The 26,936-nt window shown below is 44.0% G+C and overlaps 3 protein-coding genes across 17 annotated transcripts in view; 1 reads left to right on the top strand and 2 right to left on the bottom strand.

The window, feature by feature from the left end:
- ptpn13 (protein tyrosine phosphatase non-receptor type 13) overlaps positions 1–2,178 on the bottom strand; it is a 28,881-nt gene extending 26,703 nt beyond the window's left edge. For all 6 annotated transcript variants that reach the window (XM_011604592.2, XM_011604593.2, XM_011604595.2 and 3 more), the window contains exon 1: positions 1,849–2,178. The gene's annotated coding sequence lies outside the window, so the exon portion shown is untranslated. The remainder of the gene's footprint in view (positions 1–1,848) is intronic.
- A 1,906-nt stretch (positions 2,179–4,084) lies between these two features.
- Positions 4,085–21,092, top strand: mapk10 (mitogen-activated protein kinase 10). Of its 7 annotated transcripts, none has more exons than XM_029837290.1 (13): positions 4,085–4,410; positions 9,299–9,370; positions 9,889–10,058; positions 12,214–12,343; positions 12,442–12,500; positions 12,772–12,910; positions 12,991–13,156; positions 13,499–13,570; positions 14,669–14,851; positions 15,768–15,907; positions 16,414–16,477; positions 16,568–16,645; positions 17,797–21,092. In XM_029837290.1, the coding sequence occupies exons 1-13, from the start codon at positions 4,408–4,410 to the stop codon at positions 17,937–17,939; spliced, it is 1,419 nt and encodes a 472-aa protein (XP_029693150.1). In that variant the 5' UTR covers positions 4,085–4,407; the 3' UTR covers positions 17,940–21,092. The 7 variants fall into 7 exon arrangements, with proteins under 7 accessions (XP_029693150.1, XP_029693153.1, XP_029693152.1 ...); XM_029837293.1 differs by having other exon boundaries at positions 9,299–9,387; XM_029837292.1 differs by having other exon boundaries at positions 9,299–9,396.
- Positions 21,093–21,669: 577 nt separating this feature from the next.
- arhgap24 (Rho GTPase activating protein 24) overlaps positions 21,670–26,936 on the bottom strand; it is a 31,817-nt gene continuing 26,550 nt past the window's right edge. For all 4 annotated transcript variants that reach the window (XM_011604588.2, XM_029837289.1, XM_011604590.2 and 1 more), the window contains 6 exons: positions 24,965–25,172; positions 24,608–24,740; positions 24,421–24,494; positions 24,221–24,342; positions 22,860–24,036; positions 21,670–22,727 (listed from right to left, as the gene is read on the bottom strand). In XM_011604588.2, coding sequence (XP_011602890.1) covers positions 22,463–22,727; positions 22,860–24,036; positions 24,221–24,342; positions 24,421–24,494; positions 24,608–24,740; positions 24,965–25,172 — 1,979 coding nt within the window. In that variant the 3' untranslated portion in view covers positions 21,670–22,462. The remainder of the gene's footprint in view (positions 22,728–22,859; positions 24,037–24,220; positions 24,343–24,420; positions 24,495–24,607; positions 24,741–24,964; positions 25,173–26,936) is intronic.

Below are 26,936 nucleotides of genomic sequence, written 5' to 3'. Positions count from 1 at the left end.
GAAGAAGGGAAAAACACTAGAAACTCTGACTAAGAAGGTACAAATATGCTGCCTGTCCTTTTTAAATGCACACATCCATCACAAAAATAAGAAAATGTGAAAAACACGCACATCTCTCCCCCTCAAACTTCGCCTTTATCTGTGAAACTCAAGCATTTTCAAAGCGACGGGCCATCCCGAAACACAGGATTCCATTTCCAAAAGTATAACTAACAACACAAGATACGGGCATAAATGTGTTCATGTCCTCCAAACATCAGAGCTGTGGTCTAAGCTGGCAAACACATCTGGAACAGAAAACTGGTGAGAGGAGGCAACCTGTGCCAACACTGAGGTAGAACTCTTCCCTGAAGTCCTGTATGCCAGGAAAATTGGGGAACCCCCCCCCCACCAAAAAAAAAACAAACTCAGAGTGAACCACTATTCCCAGAATTGCACTGTATCATGAGCGAGCGCACGATTCCAATGTAAACCACACACAGCGTCTGCGAAGGTCGGGATTGAGAAACAGCTCCAATGATGTAAGCTTTGACTTGTAGATCAATTTCTACACTGGGATAGAGAAATGTCATTAGGAAAAGTCTCATGCCACTTTTATCACTTACAATAGGGTAAAAAAGAGCAAATCTGAAAGAGCAACTAAAGTCTCACGGACACTTCCTATTAAAAACAATGTTGCCCTGCCACATGTTAGCGACAGATGCCTTCACTGTACTGCTGTCCTGCATATTTTTACACTTGGTTCTACAGTTGAAATGTAGCACAATATATCAATATAATAGAATTCTTACTCATTACTTAGTCATAGTAATGCGCACTGGATGGTACTATATTGACCATCGTGCAAAGATGACATCGTAGCATAGCATTTTGTACATATAGATAAATGCACATCCTGTGCGCAGTTACTGTGAAGTAAGCAGTTCTGTCTATAACTGCTGTAGAGTGATGTCATCAGTCCATATGGGCTCCACAGTGCAATATTGTGATGTATCATTATAGGTCCATGTGGACGACGATGTTTTGTTTTTATAGCTCAACTCGGGTTGGGACCAGCCTGAAGGAGAGTCACAACTATTCCATGATTGTCAACCCAGCTTTGGACTAGCAACCCCCATTTCTCATTTTGGTTTCGACCTCATCCGCTCCATTTCTGTTAATCACAGGGTTTGGATGAGGACTCTGACATGCAAAGCATGTTTTTTTTTAAACCCCACTACAGCTCCCCCAGCCTCCAAATCCAACCCACTGACTCCTTTTTTCCTATTTTCCCCATGATGTCGCTCTTCCAATCCCACTTTTAACAGGGGCTGTCCATCCCGCTCTGCCACATTTTTCCCCATTCGTGACTGACACATTATAAACTCCCTCTGTGACCTTTGACTTCCAGTCACGTTTCCACTTTTCTGTGGTAATGAAGGGGGAAGGGGTACAACATTCCTTCCTGCCAAGGCCTTAAAATCTTCACTGACAGTGGGGGGAAATTAGTTTACCACACAAATCACAGAACTCCTTCTCTTATGTGCACGGACTTACTGCACACCCAGGAAATACACCCAGTTACTTTTAATTCCGTCTTACTTCCCTGCCAGACATAAAATGCATCCGAGTGTTGTCGAAGGTGTCCACAGACAGTCTGGCACTTCCATAAAACATGCGTTGAGGCTTAAAGTTATAGCTAACATGAAGCCCCATTTTAAAGTATCTCGCTGCAGAAGAATCGGCTCTGGACTCAAATGCCGAGTTTCTCTGGAACCAATCGCTTCGCCAGTGATTATAACCAAAGTTCTTTAAGAAAAAAAACCAAAAACAAAATAACACCTACAAAACACTTAGAAAGGGACTCACCTGGTGAGAAGGGCTACACAAGAAGCTCAAACACAAATGTTGGTAACACAACGAGGCTATGAGCGGACGCACAGACGGGACCAGCGGCCATCCCATCCACAAAGCAACATCTCGGGTGGTGCTTCGAGGCAGGCGGGCAACAGGTTTGCTAACTTTCCGCTGCGCATTCAGCTACTAAGTTCTCTTCGGAAAATGTTTTCCGAGCTGCCACCATGAAAAAAATCAAAATCAAAACCTCCTCTTCAGACTGTCGTGTTTGATGGCCACTTTACAATTCTGATGTCTGCCCAGCCAATTCACCATGAGTGCCGAGGAGTGGAATAATCCCTCCTTTAGACCAGCTAGCGTGGGCTGACTGGGAGTAACCAGACACTTGGCTGTGGCTGCTCATTGGCTGCTCCTGCTGGGGGCCTGTCGTTTATCCGTCTCCATAGCAACGCCTCACAACTAGGAGTAAAAGCCCAGAGAGCTACTCACCCACGATTGAAGTTATTTCTAATCAGATGTCCTAAACGACGAGGAATGTCATTTTTTTTTAAATTCTTGGATAAATTACTACGGTTGTTTCTAAATAACGGGTTGTTTCTAATTTTTTTAAAAATTATTTTATTTAGTTTTAGTTTAGTTTAGTTTTATTTTCATTCTATTTTTTTGCACGTAATGGGATGTTTTCTTGTCCTTGGGGCCACGCGAAGACAAGAGCGGACCGTATTTTCCACAGCATCAAAGGAGCCATAAGGAGTCAGGAAGCAATTCGCTGCCGAACACTTCCTTCCTTTTGTGTGCTTCAAAGCGACGCAGTTATGCTCCGTCTTGTGCCATCTAGTGGCTGGTACTCGTTATTACAGTCTACTTTAAACTGTCCTAAGAAAAATAGCCCGTTTATTTATGTCAAATACATGAATAAAGGCTGACTACGGTATAAGCGTCGATGCATGATTTTTTTCTGTATTGAAATTGGCCTTGACAGGAATTTAGCGTGAAGGTAGTAGTGGCTATTAGAATAAGATATTTTAGAAATTCATCCTCATTTTTAGGTTATGACAGATTAAAAGATCATTAAATATGTCTTTGTTGAGTAAATTCTCCGGGATTTTATCATGGATTGCCTTTGGCAACCTGCGGGTTTTCCACTTTTGCCATCTCTGTATGCTTCCTGAAGGCCCCAGCAGGAGCCCGATGTGGGCAGCATGATCTCATTAACAGTAACCAGGAGTTCCTGAATTTGGGATTTCTTCATCTTTCTATTTCTGTCATGTCCTGTCCTTAATAATTCCTCATCAGTGCTGGTCTGAGCCACGAGGGTGATTTGCTATAAAGCTTTGAAGGGCGACTGTTCTGGCAGCTTTGGAAATGTGGGGCAGCCGATAGACTGAAAACATTGGGGTTGCTGACTGGGGAAGATTAGCCCACGTTCCAGCTGCAGAGCATTAGAACCCTTCCTGCAGCTCCAATGACACCTTTGAAATGAGATTTTCATGGAAATGGGGGGATTGGGGGAAGATCCATCTAGCAATGAAGTGTGATGTTTCGAAGAAAGAATTAAATAAATTGTTAAAGTTCTGCTGGTCTTAAATCACATTCCACCTTAAACTTTACTTTGCTCACTTTGCTATGTTTTTCTCTTAAATAGACATCAATTTGCTACAAAACCTGGACAAAAATTATAAAAATATTTCTGCCCAGGAATGTTGAGCATAAACATTATCACTCCAGTAAGATTTTTAGAGGCTTATTTTATTAAAATGAAATAATCCTGCATCTTTTGCATGTTTTCTTTCACCTTTTGCATTTGTCAGATTATTTAATAAATAGGCGGCACCAAATGTAGGTTGTTAGTGCTGCTAATTTCTTCTGAAAAGTTTCAGTAATTCTTTTGAATTAAGGGAAACGTTGTTAAAACTGTTTAAAAAGAAATTACATTTTTAGAAAAATAATCTGGAAGTAGTTGTTTTACTGAATGGAATAATCGGCTGATATGGGCTCACATGGATGCTCCCAGAGTGATGATATCAGTGACGGGACGGGACTGTCCAGGAGGGCGAGAGAGAGAGAGAGAGAGAGAGAGAGAGAGAGAGAGAGAGAGAGAGAGAGAGAGAGAGAGAGAGAGAGAGCCTTTGTAATCTCGCTCTCTCCATCGAGTCTTTGACGTCACACATGATCCTACCCGGTTACTATGGCAACATATTTCCCAATACCCCCGCCCCCCCCCCCCTTCTCTCGATCTCGCCCTGTCTCTCTCTCTCCTCTGGCAGGACCACAATGGTACAGGCAGCATCTTGCAGCACAATGGTTGCAAGGTGTTGAGCGGGGGGGAGAGAGTGATTCAGCATCAGCAAACATCGCTCGTGTCCGCCGCCGTTTTTTAAATTCACCCTCTTTTAAGGGGTCCTTGCCCCCCCTCCACCACCACCAACACCACCAACAACAACAACAAGCCTCGCCATCTTCCTGCGCTTAAATGAAGCCTTCGGCCATGAGCGCCGCAGCGTTTCCCGTCAGGATGTTATAAATAGGAGTGTCACCGCAGGACCAGGACCCGTCATCAGCTGGCACGGAATGGTAAGGCCGGTCGGGTTTGTTTAATGTCTGCCTGGACCCCTGAAGGGTGGAGTGACGAGCCTCGATTTTATGGGGAGGTTAATGAAGTCCTCTAGCGATGCCGCCAAAAACGAATTAAGAAAAGAGAAACAATCGGCGACATCGCTGATGCGTTCACTGTCGAGCGTGTTTTTGTAACCTGAGTGCTACTGTGCGGGGATTTCATGATGGCGCTACTCTCCATCCCCATCCCTGCAAACACCTACTGCAGCTCCTCAGTGCACATCAAGAATAACATCACACTCGCTGCTAATACGCGCTCCCTCGTTTATTTTTTATTTTATTTTATTTATTTAAAAAAAAAAGCATAAATCTAATTAATCAGAGTTATTTAGTCGCATCGTGTCTTTGCTCTGTGAAGCAGCGTTGGGTTCTCGTACACCAGAGGAGGTGCAGGCTGGTGATGGGTAAATGATGCTCTCCAGAACACAAGCCCTACTCTGAAGGCCTACACTGGTCCTTTCTCCCCCTCTGAAGTAAGCTGCGCACCTTGTGCATTATGCAGAGGCTCCACTACTTCAGCAGGAACACTGAACCCGGCTCAGCTCCACCACAAGCAGACCTCAGGCTGATCTATTGATTAATATGGTCTATATTTCCCCTCAGTGGCATTTTGATACGCAAATACAGATGGGACGGGCTGTTATTCAACCTAATGTGCTCAATTCTCTGTAGGACGCACTGGATTAAAAGAGATGATCTACAAAGGAGGGCAATTTAGCTAAACCTGCTTAGTTCGGCGCGTTCATGCACAAAAATTCTAAAATTTTGAAGGCGCCCGACTTATTTCATTGACAGTGTTGACTTTATTTTTGTAAACAACCTCTTTAGTGCTCCATTTTCACATTCTTCAGCGTAACTGTTTTTGCTGCATGCCCACAGACTAATGACTGTTGTGCTGTGCTTTGGAGTCAGGGAAGGATGTCACAACAAACTCTCCATGTTCCGAGACAGAGAGGAGGAAGGCATAAGCGCTGTGACCTTGGCTGCTGAATTATTTAGGAAGAGGCTTCTTCGCTTGTGAAAGTGCTGCAGGGAACGCACCAGGCGTTTAAACAAAGCTCTTCCAGGTGTTCCCGGATCAATACTGTAGATTTCTTATTTTATTTCAACTCTGCTTTGCTTGAGAAGCTCTGTAATGTGGATTTTGAAGTAGCAGTGAAACATTCAGTTACGTGAAGGTAAAAACCCCATTTGCTGATATCGATTGTTAGCAGGGGGGACTTGTACGTCCAATGGAAACAATCAGCCCTGGAAACAGTTGACAACAAGCTTGCTGTTATCTTCCAGTAGGTGGTGTTTGCATTTGGATTTTTTTTAACTTCTGAGACCTTGTGCCATGTGCTAATCTGTATCAATGTAAGAAAATAGGCGACAACCAGGAGATAATTATGAGGGTGCTAGCATGCGTGATTGGATGTGTCCTTTTTATTATCAGTCTGCTACTTATTTTTCTGATTGTGTAGGTTAAATGAGACAGTGTGTCTTCTGTATATATAACTGATGTTGGTTTTTCCATGAGAAGTTGGAGCCTCCTTTCATCTGCATTTGTCAGAATTACACAAAAACGCTCCAAACGGCATTAAACATTTACTAAAAAAATTGTCTTAACCCAACTTAAATCTCATCAAATACTGAAGGGTATTGAGATAATCATTTTTAAAAAAAAAAAAGGATTTACTTCCTTAAGATTATCACATAGGAGTGTAAAATATCTCACTAACAAAGTTCAGGACTTTTCCAACAAATTGCACTGATCAATATCTACTAAATGTCCTCAGAAGTCTGCATTTTTCATGATTATTAGTAACCATATTTATGTACTGTAGTCCTCACCTATCCCTTAATATCAACTAACAGGTTTGTTAAATAAGATAATCAGTAAAGGAGGTAAAAATTTTAAAAATATATCTGAATTTAACCTGCTCTTTGTTCATCAAAGGTAGTTTTTCCTCTCTAATGTCCCAAAGTTCCTTGTAAGAGTATGACTCTTTTTTGACATTTATGACACAAGAAGAAAGTGTAAAATGTGGACAGCAAGGAAAAAGTTTAATATAAGCTTGCAAAATGTGATAATCCCTATAATTTTTATATAGTACCAAAATGCCCCACACTGTAAAAAGTTGAGTAAAGGTTATTAGCATCCCTTGGCTCTGCTAACAGAGGAGAGTGGCTGCAGAGTCAGATGGACGGTTACATAATTGAATTTGAGCTGACAAATATGTGCTTTTATTTGCAGACAGCAGAATGCCAGACTTTAATCCGTGTGATGTTCTCTCTGGATCTGCTCACAGGGTCAGATGTCAGAACACTCTAGATGCTTTTTAGCAAACGCGTCTTTTACTGAGACCTCGACGCAGAAACAAACCCTCCGAGTCTTATATCGGGATTTACACGTAAATGTTAATTAACTAATGACACCGTATGGCAGAGACCCACCATTCTGGAGCTGCAGTCATCCGTTATATAAAGCATTTTGTAAGCGTACAAAGCAGCTCTGTAACCATGGCATCAGGGTGTCTTGGTGATCTGTTTTTTTTAGTCTTTTTATTTTTCAGGTGAGCACTGACGAAGACGTTTTGCAGATAAAAATGTCAGCGTTAAAGCTGTAGTTCTGATCTTGTTCTTGCATGCTGCTTTACGACGCTGCGCAGACGGCTGATCAGAAGAATTGCAGCGTAAGCACCCCCCCCCCCCCACTACCAGCAGCACCACCAACTAACATGTCTGCTGTTTCTAAAGTAAATCAGGGGCTGAGTGTGGTGGCATACAGGAGCAGAGACAGGGAGGATAAGTGTATATATTTTCCAGCCACGAAGAAGGAAATCGATAGGTGTCAGCCCGCGTTCATGTTCTCTGGGGCCTGTGGATGAGCTCACGTCAGTGCAGCCTTGTTTTGTTGGCTGGATCTGCAGTTTGAAGCGCTTTCCTTCCCTTTTGCCGTACCCTCCCCCGAGCCCATAACAGGATGCCGCGCGTGCGTTGGGCTCGGGCCCGCTGGGTACGAGGCAGAGCGAGGCGGCGTCCTGCAGGAGAGGCTGCTGCTGCTGCTGAAGCCAGCCTCCACAATGGAGCTCCCAGGGAGGGGGAGGGAAGGCGCATGCAGCGAGGATGGAAGCAGGAATGGTGGGAGCATGGGAGGGACAAAAGAGAGGCTCCCTGGATGTAGATGCCTGTCCTGTTTGATTTTAACACCAGACGCTCTCCTTTACTGCAGATATAGAACCTTTCCATAGCCCTCAAGTGCGTTTTTATACATGATGTCAAAGAACTGCTGCTGTAAAACCCTTATAACAGGTGCTTTTGTTCTTGCAATAACTCAAAACATATTGAGCATTCAATATGATCACTATCTTTGAGCATTTCATCAATAAATAGGACCTATCTGCCATTTCTGAAGGCTTCATTTTTACCCACCTTCCAATAATTTCCAGCGGTGACCTTCAGTCAGGAGTCCCGAGTTGTTGTGGGTAGATACCCTGGTATCCTCCAGGGGTGTGAGCAGCGTGCGTGGTGATCACTGAGGCCTCGTCGTGCCTGCAAGGGCAGATGTAACAGAACACCCAGCTGGATTCAGAGACACCCTGAGCTCGGCCACGACCGCAGAGCACACACTCTTGTGGACATTAAGATGTTTACGGTGCGATTAGCAGAGGGGCTGATGCCACCCACACAGAACTCACTGGTGTTTGAAAAGCTGTGATACGTTTGCTTGAAAGTCGTCGCGTTATTGTTTGATTGTGAACACGAGGCCAAGATGAGCCACTCTTTTAAAAAGATGTTGTGTGTTTTTTCACATCTTCTGCTCAGTATTCCCATCATCAGGAAGGATTTCACGTGTAGAATGCAGCCAAAAAAAACTACTACAAATTAAAATTTCAGTAAAATCTTTGGGCTTATAGATTTTCACCTAGAAAGAAACTCAATTCTCTTCTTCTCACAAGCCATTTGTCATGTTCCTGTGGCTGGATAGAGGCTCAGGTGGCCACTTTAGCAACAAGGTCTTGGTCTGGATCCCAGGCCCCTGTGGTCTTTGCGACCTTGAGCAAGGCTGTAAAATTGCTCCTGGAGCCATGTCATCAGCGTGGCCCCTAGTGAGTGTGAATGTTGTGAGAAGACTTATTGTAATTGTTGTTATTAGCATTATCTTTAAATGCTATGATATGTAGATTTTGAGTGTTGAGGAATGTTGACAGGAGAAGAAGAACATGAGAATGCAAAAGTGCTGATGCTGCTTACAACCAAGTCCAGCATCCAGATGTATCCTGTTGGTCAAGATTAGAGAAGTTCGTTAAGATGGGTGGAGAGGTCAGAAGGCAATGAGATATGAGATCTTGTTTGGACACACATTCTGTTTGCACCAATAAAAGAGGTGAGCGAGCAGCAGACGAGCAGAGTTGAGAGAGGAAGCTTGAACTGCTGCTTGACTCTCCCTGGCAAGGAACTCCTGTTGTTTGCGTGGTTGATCTGAGTCTGGTGAACGAACAGCGCGGGTGATCAAAACTTCACCCTCACAATGTGTAAATGCAGAATTGCACTTTGACGGATCTAAAACAAGTAGCAATGCACTCTTTAATATCCTTTATTACATCACCAGGACCAGTTTATAGAAAATTAAAGTGGATTTTCTTTTTAATGTATGTACTGTATATGGGTCCGATCACGCATGATTTAAAGATATCTAACATTATATGATGTTGAAGAGTGGCTATAGAGTTAAAAATGCCATCACCCAGACAGTTTTAATGTATCTACTATATAGTAACTGGCTCCCAGAAGACATTCTCTATATTTCTGCTACGCTTAACCTGAACTCGCCCTCTGAACCCTCTCTGTCTCTGTCTCGCAGGTCTTTATGAGCAGACATTTCTTATATAACTGCAGCCAACCGATCCTGGATGTGAAGATTGCCTTTTGTCAGGTGTGTGTTCCTTACAGGTAAAAAAGGTACAGTACACATTCATTCCCTCCTGCTTCCCCTTCATTGCCATAAATGTTGACTTTCACAACCCAAACGGCATTTAGAGATTCAAAGATTTTCGCCTGAGACGTTTGTGTGGCCCGTGCATGCGGGTCGGCGCATTGATCTCGTTAAAATTTCTGCATGTTTGGTGTCTGTGCAAAGAGGTTGAAATGTGTGCCTTTCAGTAATATGCACGCTTTGTTTGGTCTGCGAGCTGTAATTACTGTAATTAACACATATCTTTGTGTTTGCACCGTTTGTTCAACTGCTCCTCCTCCTCCCCAAAGTAATTATAGGCTGTGTGGACTGTGTACATTCACAAAAGAATGTCTTTGGTCCAGTTAATGCTGGAAAGACAATGCTGCCTCTGTTGTTGTCTTGTAAAAAAAACAAAAAACATCACATAGATTTTTACTGGTATATCTGCTTCTGATGCTGCTCTTGCAGCCTTCATCATGGTTTTCTCTGTTGTGCAGGGTTTTGGACAACAAGTGGATGTATCATATATTGCCAAACATTACAACATGAGCAAAAGCAAAGTGGACAACCAGTTTTACAGCGTGGAGGTGGGGGACTCCACCTTCACGGTCTTAAAACGCTACCAGAATTTGAAGCCCATCGGCTCTGGAGCTCAGGGAATTGTCTGGTACGTATTCATATCTACACTCAGCTCACGCACTTGGTTAGATGATTGACGCACAATTGTCTGATTTACCTGTTAGTTGCTTTCGTGATGTGTTCACTGTGCATGGACAATGGGACACGGATATTGAACATATTAGACACGGATTCCAATATGGTTTAAATTGGCAGAGCTGGAGGCTTTTGTAGGGAAATTTAATCAAATAGCAGCTACCTGTGCGCTTTAACGGCATTAAAATGGGGAGATTATTGGAAGCAGGTCAACAAAGTGAATTTCTACAAACTAATGATTTTATGTGGGTGGGGAAGTTATAAAAATCTAAGGTTGTGCCATCACACCAAGTTGTGTTTCTTGGAAGCGAGATTAATGCTTCTATCTTTATTAGCCATTAAAGTGATGTATTATCATAATGACTGGTGAATCTTTTTGCTTTTAAACATAAAAACAGGGAAAACAATATCCCAAACAACAAACTTGCACACATAGAGGAAATAGAGAATATACTGCTGGAGCAAATGAAAACAAAGGGATGATAGTTTAATCACAAATATGGATGGGTGGGTATTTTCTGATTTTCCTCAACGTTCTAACGCAATGAGCTGATGATATATCTGTTCAGAAAACAAATGTGGGGGCTTTAAGGGTGGATGCTTAAGTGAAGACTTAATCCGGATTGCGGGGAGGGAGACAGATCAGATTAATTGTAATTCATCTCACGCCCATCCTCTCAGAATGCGGCAGAACAACTGCCGAGGCTAGACGGATGCAACGTTCAGCCGGACCTGAAAGAAAAAAAACAAATCTAGTTTTATAATATATCTAATATATCAATCCACCCAGTTCAGACAGCTCCCCCCTCCTACAATGAGGTATTGTACTATGGTATCAAAGAATGTCTGGCATTCAATGCCCGTGTCCTCCGCTCACCTCCTCCCTCCTTCTTCCTTCCTCTCTGCTTTTCCAGAAATGTTGTGGATCTGTAAAAGTGGATTTTGACTGACAGTTCCGCTCTGATCGAACTTGGGCCACTCCATGCATGGCTCTAAATGACGTCATACAAGGATGCCATAACCACAACCAAACCAATTAGCAAATGTGACGCATGACGTCACCCTAATGCCGGAAGACCCAGAACAATTTTCTTTAATTCCGAGGCAATCAGTAATGTTCAGTGGTTCCATCACGAGGCCAGTTCTTAGAAGAAGAAATTAGAAGTTAATCACCAGCGGTCCGATGAGTCCATACTTACTTTGTTATTACCGGTGTGTTTGAGACTCACTCAGCTCATGTTCTGCCAATCTGTGCGGATCAGTGCCCTCCTGACTTGTACGCTGGTCACGATAAGCTCTCAGAGGCATCTTAGCAGGGATGAAGGCCTTAAGTAATTTAGCCACGCATGACATCATCTTTCACCCAGCTAGAAAAGTGATGACAACCTTAAATCCCCACTGGATCAATGTTTTTTTTTCCTTAATAAAGACTGTGCTGTTTCCATGGTCACCCATCATCCCTGTCCTTCGGCCTCCAGGGACATGACGAACCTCACAAGCCCACATGCAGCCTCGCCTTGATTGAGTTTGCACAAGGCCCGAATCCAAATGGCGCAGGGCTCAGTTTACACCATCTCTTAGGAGAATTTGTCAGAAACGGCTCAGTCAGAGTTGTAACAGGACAGATAAATCCCAAAGGGACGAGACTGCCGAGTCAGCAAAAGTTTCACTTTCCCCAAATGGCCGCCGAGACGAGCTGCGCATTTGGATATTATGTCTCATTTATAATGCCAATTAAAATGTGGCTGTTTTACCATTTGACTTGTGATTTAACTGATTATATTTTTATCTATAAGCTGGAGGCAGGTAACCATGTTTCCATCTGCATTCAGTCATTAGAAGCATTAAAGAACACTGGAATGTTATGATACATTTGTGGCCTCAAGGCAACTCTAAGAACAGAAGAAGCTCTTAATATTTGCTGCCTGCCTTGTGGTCACATCTTTAATTAGTGTAAATTCTTTCCGCCGCGTCCATTAACAATAAAAACTGCATTAAAATGGAAGTTTGGTTCTTGTTCAACACAGTGAGCCAGTTTTGTTGGTCGCTATGGAATTCATTTTGGCATGCTCGGCCAGTGATTCCCAAGGTTGTGTTTTCATCTGCAGCGCGGGCTACGATGCCGTCCTAGACAGAAATGTGGCCATCAAGAAGCTGAGCAGACCCTTCCAGAACCAGACCCATGCCAAGAGGGCATACCGGGAGCTCGTGCTCATGAAATGCGTCAATCACAAAAACGTGAGTGGCTCTTAAAATAGTTGGGAAAGAAAGTTTCTTCTTCGTTGCGCACGGTTACTCCCGGAATGTCACAGTAACTTTGGTGTTCTCTCTTTCAGATCATCAGTTTATTAAATGTCTTCACACCACAGAAATCATTAGAGGAATTCCAGGATGTGTAAGTTCACTTTAATCTTCCTTTTCCTTGACAGAACCATTAAGACTGCTTTTGTTAGGGCTGATTTTATAATTAGAATCATCCTGTTACTCCTCCACACGTGAGAATAGAAGCACTGGAGTGGAGTCAGTGGAAGTGAACATGTAGGCGTAATCTAAGGCCCGTGGATGGATCCTGATGAATGAATGTCACCTTCCCGACAGCACCAACATCAGCCAGAGCTCTGGCGAGTCCGTCGGCCGTCATAAATCAATCTCAAATCTTCTCACAGCTATCTAGTCATGGAGCTGATGGACGCCAACCTCTGCCAGGTGATTCAGATGGAGCTCGACCATGAGAGAATGTCCTACCTGCTCTACCAAATGTTGTGTGGGATCAAACATCTGCACTCAGCCGGCATTATCCACAGGGTAGGAGGGGGAGGAACAACTCACTTTGTCTTTCGTTTGCTGCTTAACTTGTTATAAATGCCACGCTTTTTGTGCCACAGGACCTCAAACCGAGCAACATAGTGGTAAAGTCGGACTGCACCCTGAAAATCCTGGACTTTGGCCTGGCTCGGACTGCAGGCACCAGCTTCATGATGACCCCCTACGTGGTGACGAGATACTACAGAGCCCCAGAGGTGATCCTCGGCATGGGCTACAAGGAGAACGGTGAGATTGTGTCACGTAGCGGCATGTTTGAGCTGGTGCCGTGAGGAAAAGGGTGTTGGAAGAGATGCAGATGCAATACAGGAAGTTTGGAAAAGGCAAGGCGTTCAACATAAAACAAACTCCCCAACAGTGGATGGGACATCAAGCACTCTTCCTGCTAATATTTGTTTTCCTGCTCTCGTCTTTTTTCCTCTATAACATGCATATTATTTATTAGTCATATTATTAATTATCAATGAATAACAGCTAATATCTAATCACTGCTTTCCCTCTAGATTGCTTACATATCTAACCCTGACATTTTATCTCCTTTTCTTCTTTTGCTCACCTCTGTCCGTGCAGTGGATATTTGGTCGGTGGGGTGCATTATGGGAGAAATGGTGCGCCACAAAATCCTCTTCCCCGGGCGGGACTGTATCCTTGTTATTATGCATCATTGCTACTTGATGCTAACTTCCATCAAGCATACCTGATCTGATTCTCTCTTAGGTGAACAACTCTTTTTTTTAAACACACTCATATTAAATCTGTCCTGCTTTCTTTTAACTGGGCTCCACCACCCCAACAACATATTCAAGCTAATCGAGTGTAAAATAAGTTGGTATCAGTTTCACATTTCGGCAAAATGAGCTTCTCTGTGAATATTTAAAGGAGTTTCAGAATGTTCTTACACAGAAGTGGTGATCTGATTCCCACACATGTGAGTCAGACATAATTATGTTGCATTCATGAATAATGATCATTATTTTGGAGAAACCGCCAGAGAGCATCTTGGCTGAACTCTGATGCTGGAGGCAATGAATGCTCTGCGCTCTTCCCGGCACTTATTCACAGTGACAACACACGGAATACGAAATGTTTTCCTGCTGTTTGCGATATTTGAGGCAGATAAACAGAGCAGCGCGTGTGCTGGTGCCCCGTGAAAGATTAATGTAGGGGGCAGGCAGAAATATCTCTCTGCCACATCCTTCTCCTCTGTCCCTCAGCTCGTATGTAAATGTCCCTCCGTCCAGCGCTCCTTCCTCTCTCTCGATCGCTGTGCTTGCATCAATCACCCCACTGCTCGTTGTTTGCTCAAAGATTTATTCAGGATGATTTTTTTCTGTCAGTGGTTCAGCAGTAATGGGTGCGCATGCGTGTGTGTGTGTGTGTGTGTGTGTGTGTCTGTGTGTGTGTGTGTGTGTGTGTGTGAGAGAGTGTAGTGGACATGTGGTCAGTGGGCTGCATCTTTGGAGAGGTGGTTAGAGGGGCAGTGCTGTTCCCTGGGATTGATCGTATCCTTCAGAGCCTCCATCAGCAGGGTGGGGTGGGAGGGGGGGGGGTCACCATTTACCATAGAGTGGTGTGGATGAGAGCTGAGGACGGGGTGATCCTAGATACTATGAATCTGTGGTGGTCCTGGATACACTGGAAACTCACTGTCTGATCTGTGTTACCGCGTCGCAACGTGTGTATGAGCAGCGGCCGATTGTACGCACGAGAACGCATTTCCCTTAATCCCGGCTCGGCCAGACATCGACCAGTGGAACAAGGTGATCGAGCAGCTGGGAACACCCTCTCCAGAGTTCATGAAGAAGCTTCAGCCCACAGTGAGGAACTACGTCGAGAACCGGCCGAAGTACGCCGGCCTCACCTTTCCCAAACTGTTCCCCGACTGCCTTTTCCCTGCTGACTCGGAGCACAACAAACTCAAAGGTGAGGTCACTGGGAAACATCTACAAAGCTGCCCTTGAGCTTATGTGTTATCATCAGTGCAGCCCTAAAAGAATTCACTAAATGAAGCTTTTGACACTCCTATATTAGCTTTTTAAAGAATGATTTAGGTATCTTTAAGAATGTTGTGCTGCACCAAACCAGGGTAGAATACTCTTGCAGAACTCCTGTAGTCTGGCTGCATGTGTTCCTCCACTGGAGCCGGAACTGAGCGTGTCTGGATGTGAAGATTACTTTGTACCTTTGCAGGTAGGAACTGAGGCAGGCACCCCGCGGGCTTTGGTAGTTTTGAACTTTGGAGCAACGGAGAGACAGACAAGCAAGAGGAGGTGGAGAGAAAGCGTCGAGACATCTGAGAGCGTTGTCTCCCTTTTGTCGTTGAATCGTTGATGCTGGAGTGAGCGGAGTGTTGCAAGTGGCTCCTCCGTCTTCCTGCGCGCTCAGTTGACTATTTTTAGCCGGGTCAGCATGTAGGAGAGGGTGCGAAGCACAAGGTGGTGTCAGGGAGGGTGCTGAGCTGATGAATTTTAAAGAGGCAATGCTGAGAAGCTGCTGCAGGATTGTAGGCTAATGCTGTTGCGTTATGAATATGGGACGACTCATAAACTGGGATTTCAATTAGTTGACAAGGAAATGTGGATGGTTGATGCAAAAGTGTTTCTGAACTGCACAAAATAGAGATTTCCTGATAAGTCATACTAAAAAATTCTCTTTTTTCTGTCAGCAACTGTCACCATCTGTTTGGCAAGTGAGATTCCTTCTGAAAAAACTGAAGCTGTTTATACTACACCATCTCCCCCTTATTCTTGTCTAAACAGTCACATGTGGATTGTTACAGCATTTTTCCCCCTTTGTAAATTATTGTTTCACTTTCTCTTTGATGCTTTCCAAACCGCAGCCAGCCAGGCCAGAGACCTGCTGTCCAAGATGCTGATTATCGACCCTGCTAAAAGAATATCGGTGGATGAGGCCTTGCAGCACCCCTACATCAATGTGTGGTACGATCCAGCTGAAGTGGAGGCGGTGAGTGAGCCTTCGGTAGAGACCATTTATTTTACTTAATTTTCATTGCATCATCACGCATCCAAGCTTTGATTTGTAGATAAATGGTGTGACTCAATTTCGCTACAAACCTCAGCTCTGTGATATGGTCATGAGTAAAACAAAAAGGTCTGTAGCCTTCTGTATATACAGTAATTGTATCATTCAAGTATAATGCATTGGGTTGCAGTGGTATCTGCTGTGTAGGCCCAAAAAGCAGTGATAACAACAAAAATATTCATTTTCTCTGTACACCTGAGTCAAATATAACTCTGAAATGCTGTTATATAATAAAACCAAGAGAAAATAAGATCCACGTCTGTCATATGGATATAGAGGTTATTGTAACTAAACACTAATGTATCTGTCATGTTTTATTTAAAGTCTAAAATTTACTGCAAATTTGACTGTTTTTGCACAACTGCATATAAATGAATGATCACAAAATGGAGCCTGCAGCCTGGACTATTAAGTAAAATGGATGTGCTCTTCTGTTGCTTTAGCCCCCTCCACAGATCTATGACAAACAGCTGGATGAAAGAGAACACTCCATTGATGAATGGAAAGGTGGGGATTATTTGATTATTATTTTAAAAAGGGTTAATTGTGAAAATTGTACAGAGTTAATATTGTTTTTTCCTTCATTTTCTTTGCCAGAACTAATTTACAAAGAGGTGATGAACTTTGAGGAGAGAACGAAGAATGGCGTTGTGAAGGGACAGCCTTCACCTTCAGGTACTCTCAGTGCATAACCCTAAACGCTCTGTAAGTGAATTTATTATAACCTTACTGGAGTTCCTTGTAGATAGAAAACCTCATTGTGTTGTTGGCCACACATCCCCCTCTCCTGCATCTCCTGTTAAAACTCACTGTTGTGCTGTGTGGTATATTTAAATTGCATTGAATGATAGATTGTTTAACTACGTCTGCATCTGAGTGCGTGTTTATATGCATCACGTGCTGTGACCTGTAATTTGGGTGCTTTGGTTTAATCACCGGAAATTTCAGTTCTCAGCCGCTGCTGATGTCATCTGTAATTCGTTCGTTTTACCACAGAGAGGCAGTGTTGAATCATGCAGCCCAAGAATGAACTCGATATTATTTTAAAAAATTGCATAATTATGTGTTATTGAATATTATTTTTAGTTAAGTTATAGTTTAAAGTATGCCCACTATTTATAATTTTAAACCCAGATATGTCTGGCACGATGATGGAATATTTCTGTAAAGTAAACTTGAAAGTAAGCCTAAGTGTTATTATGAATGCCAGACAGTAATCCTCTTATGTTCCTTTTAAAATTTTTTAGTTCAACTCAGGTTTCCCATTAAGCGAGTCCACCAGGGAACAGACCCAAATAGCCCATTAATAGCTGCCTCCATTGTCAAAGTCCCATTTTGGAATTCCCTTAGTTCTGCAGCGAGTTTCTTGTCCGACTATGAGCATTTACACATTTGTAGAGAGCTCCTCCCAGAGAGCTGAAGCAGCAAACTCATTGTTCCTCTGCTTGTCAAAGAGGGAAGCGATTAAACTAATGTAGAGACCAAAAGCTCTCTTGTCAGAATCTCACTGCTTGTTGCTGCCATGTTTAAGACTGACCTCATCTGACACATTTACGTCTGTAAATAACAATAACTTGAAATATGACATAAAAAAGCTAACAATGCTGAAAGGCACTGTCTGGACCATTTTTCCCGTGGATTCCAAAGCACCCCGCCCCCCCCCCTCCTCCTTTCCCCCAATCATAGAATCACCAGGATTGCTCTGTCTCGCGGCTGTTGTCGATGTCCTCCTGCTGTCAATATTCTCTGCTGGTGCTTCTGCATGTGTTCTCTCCCGGACTCCTTTACGTTGTAACCCCCTGCCGCTGTTCATTCCCTTAGCGCAGGTGCAGCCGTGAACAGCAGCGAAAGCCCCCCTCCCTCCTCCTCCATCAACGACATCTCCTCCATGTCCACCGACCAGACCCTGGCATCCGACACTGACAGCAGCCTGGAGACCTCTGCAGGACCACTGGGGTGTTGCAGGTGACTAGCCGCCTGCCTGCGCAACCCCACGTTCTTCCATAGGTGAAGAACCTGACCTGAGATGACCAACTAAAAACTTAAAAAAAGAAAAAGAGAAAAAAATATATAAATGCATTCATTTAAAACAGCAGTGGTATTTAAACGGAGGTCAATCAGCGGATATATTAATGACCCTCAAGTTGCTTTGCTTGTACCTCCCCTTAATGTCTCATATACGGACAGAAATGACCAAATGCTTCGACATGCATCTCTTGTAAAGTGCATATTTGCTGGCTGCTGGTCTCTCAAATCCTCACAAAAAGCATTTAGGCTCCAATCACTGTGGCAAGGTGGGCTGCCATTTTTGCTGTCCACGCCTGCCCCCATGTAACTGTCCCCCTTCCCAACCCGTATGCTGCTGAATTTTAACCACTAGAGCTAGTCTTAGACCCCCACCCCCCTCAACCACCCGACACCGTCCCCATGTAAGGTTGCCTGATTTGTTCGTTTTTACGTGATTCTTCCGCAGGGACGCGGGACGGCTCTCAAATGGAGCGCCGCTCCCTGTGCTCAATGTAAATAATGTAATTCTGTACAGTTTAGGGGCACACAGAGTGGGACTGACGGCCAGTACGCTGGGAGTGTTTACGTATGGGTTTCTTTATTTTGACGCGCGCACCTTGCCACATCACCCGCTTTCCGCCTCAGTTGTCCCTGCGGTTCGCTGTAGTCCTGCATGATTATGATTAAAGCAATGCTAACCTCACTGTATGCTAAAACAAGTCTATATAGAGACTTTTGTTTATTAAAAAAAAGGGACCAGGGGCAGGGGTGGGTGGGTCTGACCTCAGCAGATGTTGATCGATTGGCAGGCAAAGCATAAACTGAGAATGAATCAATTAAAGGGTCAGTGCACTCAATAAAGTGAGCCACCCTCTCTTTTTCTGGCGGCGTGCGCCAAGTCCCTTCTGCCACCCCATGGCCCTGCATGTCGTTGTGTACCATGGACCCCGATAGATGCAGGAGCCTGTTTCACTGTGGTTTTTACGCCCAGAGACATTTCGTATTTCTTTGACTGTGACACAAAAGGTTTATATTGAAGCTTCATAGCTGGTAGTTTACAGATGGTTACTGAGCGTTAACCTCATAGCGGCGGGACTTACGACACAAACAATCAGGCAGTAAACATCTCTGGGTACAGTTTAGTGGTTTTGTAATTAAAAAGCTGATTGGTTTTGTTTGAGCCGTCCTTAATGCGTTTTATTTTGGCGGGCAGAATGAGACAATGGCAAGTGCCTTTTGGAATGAAGCTTTCTTTGTCACATTTTGGAAACCAGTGGAATCAACCCATGGTTAATTTTAGTTTATATTCACTGCATTGGCGTTTTCTACAGCTTGTGTTCGGGTTTCACAGACAGGACATGCGTGTTGCTTCACTCGGAGTCGGTCAGGGTTGGCACAGACTTTTAAGACTTTTAAGAGAGGCATACAACACGTTTAGGTCGTGTTCCTGCTCCCTCCCATTGCCTCACATTTGAATGGCTTTTTCTCATAGCTGGTGCAAACGTGATGCAAAAATGGTTCCCCGCTGGACATTTTTGCATACATAGCAACTGTAACCGAGCCGGGTCTGTGACTCCAGTTAAATCGACACCAGTTGGAATAGTGCGTGTCCAGGGCCCGGTCCTGCATCGTGACCCTGATTAGGAGCAGAGAAGGGCCGGATGGGTCGTTTGACCACGTGCAACAGGTCCATCTCATCCCTGACTTTGTTAAAACACCCTTGAGGAACGTACACAACATATTTACTCACATCAACGCATCCCGGTCGACTCTGCGCGGCTCAAACCTGAAATGACCCCATCCTGAAGTGCACTCGTTCAACAAACGTGTACAGTGAAGCACACACGGACCGGGTGGTCGAGCGGGGGAGGGGGGTGGCATCTCCAGCATAAGCTCTCTGTTCAGGGTCTGGCCAGGGCAACCCCTCCAAACAGGGTGCACCACAAACACTCACGGTACTGTTACAGTTCTTCTACAGGGCATTTTTTTTATCAAACCCACCTGCATTGTTCTGTATATTTTATGATCACGGGGTACAAACCCCCCGATAAGCTCGGTTCTTCTTGTCTCTCTCTGAATGTGAAATTAGGGTCTTTTCTTTCTTTTTTAAAGAACTATGTCCCTTTGGACAATTTTGGAAGTAGAGATGGTTCTAACGGGGACAGCTGGGTCGTCGGCACTGAATGTAGAAACATCCTCACTCGCGTCGTTGCTGCTGTGCTTGGTCATCCGTGCGTGTGTGCGTGTGCGTGATTTCGAGTTAACCAGCACTGAACACAAACTGTCTGTGAGGGCGCGACGCTGCACACGACAGGTTCTTTGTTTAATCCCCTTTTCTTTTTTCGTTTCTTTTTTTTTTTTTTACTTTTTGTACATGCTGTTGAGTTTTAAGAGTCAAGCTAGTCATGTGGTTGGAAGTAGTGCGTGTGTCTTCATGTTCACCTAAAACTTAGAAGTAGAGATGATCAGTCCTGCTCCTAATCTGCACCACAGGGCACTCTAACGAAGCTGTTGTGGATTAGCTGTCTGTTAGCCATCCCCGTGGCTAACGCACTATAATCAGCCACAATCTTGCCATCAACTCCTCCGACTGAGTACCTGTGAACCCCATTTTAATGATTTTCACTCATTTGCTCATTGTAAATAACAACAATCCCACAAGGCAATAAAAACTTTATTGCACTCTGACAGGAAGACAAGCTACTGCACGGGTCAGGCGATGCGAACAATATTTAGTCTTTGATGTGGACCCAAACGTGGAAGTCTATAATGATGAAACGGTGTATAACTCATCTGAATCAGGTGATGTTGTCCTTTGGTTCGTTTACGATTCCTTCTCTCTCTCTCTCTCTCTTTTTATTTTACTCCGTGCTGTTTTAACAAATTATTTTGACATTGTCCAGTGGGGGAAAAAAATAGATAAATAAGACAAAATTGTATCTGTTTCACGCTAATTTCAAAGCTTCAGGCTAAAGCGTTTCGATTCAAGAAACAAATGCAAAAGAAAAAGAAAATATTACTGAAAGCTGTTACTGTAAACACATTTTAAAGGAACTGTGTATGTAAAAATAGTATATGTATGTGATTGAAAATAAACAAAACCTTTGATCTTGGACTGTGGTGTGCTATTTTCCTACCCTTGTGTGTGTGTGTGCGCGGCGCTTTAACATACACACTTTTTAATCACTTAAAAGTAAGATATTTTTCTAAATGCTCACATGGATCTTTATCAATTAGTACTAACTGATTATTTATTTTTTGCAGTGTGGAAAAAGAAATCAAAAATTTGACATGAAAAAGTCTGTTGTGCCTCAACATTATTTCTTATTATTATATTTAAATTCATGCTATTAGAACCAAGCGTTAGCAGACCTCAGCATCAGTGGCCAGTGATCATTTTCAGATGTGCACTGACCAGCAGGCGGGTTAAAGTCTCTCCCAGCACCTACAGCACAGATACTTGGTAAAAAGGAGCCCAGCTCATTTCTGTGCTGGTTTGGGCTCACATCTGGTGCAGACATTTTGTTTGAAGGTGACTAAGACATGGGCTGATGCCACTCTGACTCCAACCTACGACCTCCTGCTGCAGGGACAACACACATCGCACCACAATGAGACCAAAAACAATAGCGGTAAATATTTTTGAGAAGTGACCTGATCTAAAAAAAAAGCTATGCTGCAACAACAAGGAGGGAAGCTTGAATTCATATTTTATTTAATCCAAGAAGTCATTCCAGGGACCCACCGTGCAGAGTAAAATTAATTTCTTCCAGGTTACAAAACATTCCTGGATCCCTCTGATCTAAACACAACACAATCTATACAACATTTACAGTCTGAGCTTTTGGTTTTTGGTCACGGTGTGAAAGAGACAGACACACAAAGATGCTATCGTCCTTTTTTTGAACGGTACACACGACATCCAGTACCACCTTGCAGAGACTCAACAAACACCTAAGTGCAAGGAAGTTTCACGATAAAAAAAAAACAAAAAAAAATTACCAATTTACATAAATACCACATTAAACATTTACGTATTTAATTTATTTTTATATATACACAAAGCTGCGTGAATTTCCACCTATGTACACGAGCAGAAAATGCAGAGAACATGGATCGATCACAATATTGGAGGTTGGATTATTAATTAAAAATAGCGTGAAAACGTTTACAATGTTTTTTGCTGCTACCTGTAGTAATATGATTGTACTGTCTGGTATCAGGGAATATGCGACACTTGAATCCAACATTTCATCATCACCCATGATTGAGTAGTTTGAGTCTTAACTGTTTAAATATTGCCCTATTTACACATTATGCCAGCATGGCATCACTCCAGGTGCTGCCTGCAGCTAAGCGGATGGCTAAAATTAGCCGCACCTCTTATTAAGTTAAAAACTTTCCATTTATGATCTACAGTCGGCAGCCAAATCCTGTTTGGAGCTCCTTGTAATTTTCACATCATTAGATCATTAGATCCGCTCTTCACTGGATCCAGATGGGGTTGTTACGGTCCGGTCGGCGAGGGTCTGTGGCGGCGTTGGCGCCCGTGGCGGTGAGGTCGCTGAACGTGGAGAAAAACTGCTCCATCTCTTTCTGCAGCATCTGGTTGCGCCGCTCGGCGTCGTCCTTGGCGCGCTCAGCGTTGCGCAGCTTTATCTCCGCCATGGTGTATTTCTTCCTCTCCTGGTCCAGCTCCTCGTGCAAACTCACCATTTCGGTTTCCAGCTCCAGGTTACGCTGCTCTAAGCTGCAACGAAAATGCATCACGAGGTCAGAAAAAGGCACAGAACTGAGGGGAAAATCAGATTTCTTCAGAATTTCTGGACCAAAATCCGACATTTGTTTGACCAACAAAAAAAAATCATTAAAATTCGTTTACCTTTTGACCCTGATTTCGTACTCCGCCTTCTGCTTGTGCATCTCCTGTTTGAGACCTGCCACCAAGCTGTGCAGAGCGCTGTGGCTGCCGACTCCGTTCCCACCTGCGAAGGCATCGCTGGTGTTGTCGCTGCTGTTGGTGCCTCGGCTGCTACTGAACGCGCCGCTTCCTTCTCTGTTGCTGTTCCCGCACTCCGCTTCTCTTCCACCGCCCGTCTGGAGGAGCTCATTGTCCTGTCCTGGCCCATCCAGGTCGTAATGTCCACCGTAAAAGTCCTGCTCGGGGCAGGTGGTGGTGGAGGAACGACAGGAAGTGGAGTTATCGGGAAGGGAGATTTCGCAGGAGGAGGTGGACCAGGTGGCGCTGTCGACGCTCTGCTTGTCCTCAGAGCTGCTGTTCAGACACGTGTGGGCCATGTGGCTCTGCTGCAGCAGGTTCTGATGGTTTAACTGGACATTGTCATATGTAGATAAGCGGTTCTGATTGATTAATTGATCCCCCGTGGTGCAGCCACGTGTTTTACTGTTTTCACGTAACATCACGCATCCATTTGATACCCAAAGGCTGTTACGGCTGTTCGCGCTTCCCGTGTGGTCGGAGTTAGAGAGCCCCATGCGTGCTACCCCAATCCCATTTGCTGTCACACTGCATCCGCTCGTCACGCCACTTGTGCCCATTTTTGTACCGGATCCTTTATACACTCCGCTGCGACGTAACGGGAAACTCCCACCTCCCGTCAAAGTCTGATTCTTTTCCTGAGTGGGCTCTGAAGAAGGCGAAGAGCTAAAGGAGCCGTTTGTGACGATCCCACTTCCCCTACTGAAAGCTGGGTTCTTTTTGACAGTCAGCGGCGGGCTGCGGGTCACCTCCAGGCGTCCAGTGATGCTGTTATTAAGGGGGCTGGCAGAGCGTGGGGAGCCACTGTTGTCCGCGTGTTGGAGATGCGGCGAATCAGATGTTTCCCAAACGCAGTGACGCGCCACCTGCGTGTTGTTGTTATCTGCATTCTGAGACGCAACGGCGACAGTCGAGGTAGCAGCGCCGAGTTGACGGCGCTGTAGGTCGACATTGTTATTGTTGATGAGCTCGAGGCTTGTGGGGCTGTCGTCACCCTGAGGGAAGAGCACGTCATGGTGGCCAATCAAAACGGCCATAAGCTGCTGGACCAGAACGGTACCTGAAAACACAAGCACCTTTATTTTTGGAATGCTGAAGGCCTGAATTTGGTGGGTATAAATGTGGCCCTAGTGGTGGGCTCCAGTATAACTACGCCTGGACACAAATATGAACAATGGCTGCTGTAACCAGGCAACAAGCCCGAAGGCAATGAGGCGAAGCCAAGATGCAACATGAATGCTCACCTTCCATAATTGCTACTGGATCCTCAACCTTTGGCCTCAGGATATTCGGCCCAAAGACCGTCGCCAAGTTTTGGACGGTCATTTTGTTCACCCCTGAATATGACTGGACCTCATCCAGAAATCTGCCAAGCAAAACAATTATGAAACTATCGTGGCCCCACGATGGCGATAATTGGAATGAGACAGTCAGCAATAGATACCTGCAGATATACTTGAGGAGGTTGTAGTTCACTGGAGGTAGAGACTCAACAAGCTGTTTCAGCTCCTTCAAACCCTGCAGAGGACGGAATACTCTCGGTCAGAGAAGTTCTATAAAGGACACTTATTCACTCCGGAAGGAGGAACAAGTGTGAAAGTCGGTTTAACGGTGGCCAAGTGCTTTCTTACCATTTCATCATCTTTGCCTAGAAGCTTGGCACAGGTCAAAAACTCATCATATTTGTGGAAGGGGATGACGGGCTCAGGCAACTCTCTGAGATACAGTTTAAGAAGTGAAGCGACCGTGTGCACGTCAGTGTTACTGCGGAGGACAGAGAAATGGACACGTGATTGATGTCTCGTTTTAAAACACAAAAAGAAAAGAACTGTTTCTGTTAGGCAGTGAGCTACAATGTAAACTGCATCAAATTATAGACAGCAGAGTTGTGAAGGACCATCACGAATTATCATAAACATTTTAAATGCAGTTTATTTCAAGTAGTAGCTGATCAACAGGCCAGCTGATCACATGCAGTGTTTCCTTACCAGTCAAAAGACGGCTTTTCTCCGCAATCGAAGGCATCCTGCAGCTCTTTGACCAGGTTAGCCTGTCCTGGGAGCCTAAATAGACCCTCCTCCCGAAGGCCCCACTGCCTGATGAAATCCACACACTGCTCCACGAGCATGGGGGCGAGTTTGTTCCCGAACCGGCGTTCGTACCGAACCGTCTCCTCAAGCTTCTGACCAAATATCCCTGAAACATGAGAGAATATCAAAACAGAGACATTTTCAAATATTTGGGGCTGAACTGTCCCTAAAAAGCTGAATCAATCAAGAGGGAGACATGATAAAGGATTCGGCAGGATTCTACATGGTTTTAGAGCTTCTTCAAGTGATGGGAGAATTCTTCATAGAATCAGGAAAAAGCGGCAGCTTAGGCACATCAAAGAAAGGAGCTAAATTGAGTAAAGAGATTTAGATAAGGCCCAGACAGCTTTAGGCGAGTGATCAAATCTCTGACTTCCTCTTCAGCAGCCCTCGCCTTTTGTCTAATGTACCGATTCTCTTTTGTCCACTTGCAAATGTCTCATGGACGCTTAACACGAGAGCGGATTAGGGCAGCCTTCCCGAGAGATTTGGATCTGCATACTTTTCCGGTCTCCAAATTCCGACACAGACAACTTGTGCACACACATACACACATGCACGTGGTGCGGCAGGATACCCTGTGGAGTTAGCCTGAGTTCACCGGTACCTTTGTGCTCATGACGACATTTGAAACAGCAGGAAGTGGCAAAGCGAACTACTGAAGTTAAAGTTAACTGGTGTGTTATCTTACCTCCCTTTAAAGTGGCCCAACTTGTTGGCTTCTGCAAGAAATGCCTATTGATGAGGCTGCAGTAAGATAACACACCAGGGGTACAGAATTTAAAGTGTTTGCACTCAAGCATTTCAAAAAATTTAAAAAGAAAAACAAAAAAACATGCCAAGCCTGACAAAGACAAAGGACTCAATATAAACCCAGCCTCTATTTAAAAGGGATCTAGATTTTTGAAAACTCTCAAACAATGTTGAATATCCACCCCGAAGTTGTCCAGAGACCAAATGACTAAAAGAAAATGAGGTCATTGCACCTGACGTTACAGTCGGGAGCCTGGGAATGTTTTCCTGGGGGTCACATGAAGCTGTGTGTGCGCATCAGCTTATGAGGAATGTGACTATGTGTTTATACTGTAGGAATGAAGCGCATAATCATTTTGCAAAGTGAGCACCCTCTGGTGGCCGACTGGATTAAGACAAAAAAAACCCTCCCCATTTACCGAAAGAGCAATCGGGCTAATCTGTAAAACAAGCAAACCGTTTAGAAAAAAACAAAAACAAACAAACAAACAAACAAAACCCAGCAGATTTTGTTGTGTGTAAGCTTCTACTTGTGTGCATGAGATGTGTTTCCACCAGAGTCCGGATCTGTCATTTTGTCAAAACTCTTCTGCGTTGGTGCAATAGTTTATTAGAAGAGAAACAGATGTGATGAACTCAACAAACGGCTAAAAAATAGAATCTATAGTATTATGATACCTCAGTAGAGCAATTAAGCCACTTTTCATTCTTTGATTTTTATTTATAAATTCAAGGTAAAATAGCCTTACACATAATAATGATGATGTGTTTCTTTGCCACACAGTGAGTGTGTCCATTTCGCACTGCTGTCATGGTAACAGCATCCAGAGTGTCCTTCCATATTTTAAACTCTACAGAAAGAAACTCTTTCTTTGCAAGCTCTTGACTAAAAACGACAAATCTTTCGTGACATTAACTGGTTCATGATCAGTGAATCATACACACTCTAGATATGATTTGATAGGCAACAGAAAGAGAAAATGCTCTTAACCCTCATAAATCTGATGAGTTTTGACTATAAAACACTTTCAATTTCAGCGTTGAAGCTCAAGATTTCCGCTAGACTTTGTGAAATTTCTACCTAAAACAAATCTAACCGCTATAAGTTCAAAGTTTA

This window comes from Takifugu rubripes, chromosome 6, assembly GCF_901000725.2.
Source record: "Takifugu rubripes chromosome 6, fTakRub1.2, whole genome shotgun sequence".
Lineage (NCBI taxonomy): Eukaryota > Metazoa > Chordata > Actinopteri > Tetraodontiformes > Tetraodontidae > Takifugu > Takifugu rubripes.
This window is presented reverse-complemented; position numbering and strand designations above follow the sequence as displayed.

Bases quoted from the DNA above. Each gene is read 5' to 3' on its own strand.
- mapk10 (XM_029837290.1), top strand. The intron at 14,852-15,767 runs GTGAGGTCACTG...TCCAAACCGCAG, and splicing joins GGAGCACAACAAACTCAAAG to CCAGCCAGGCCAGAGACCTG. The intron at 15,908-16,413 runs GTAGAGACCATT...CTGTTGCTTTAG, and splicing joins AGGCGGTGAGTGAGCCTTCG to CCCCCTCCACAGATCTATGA.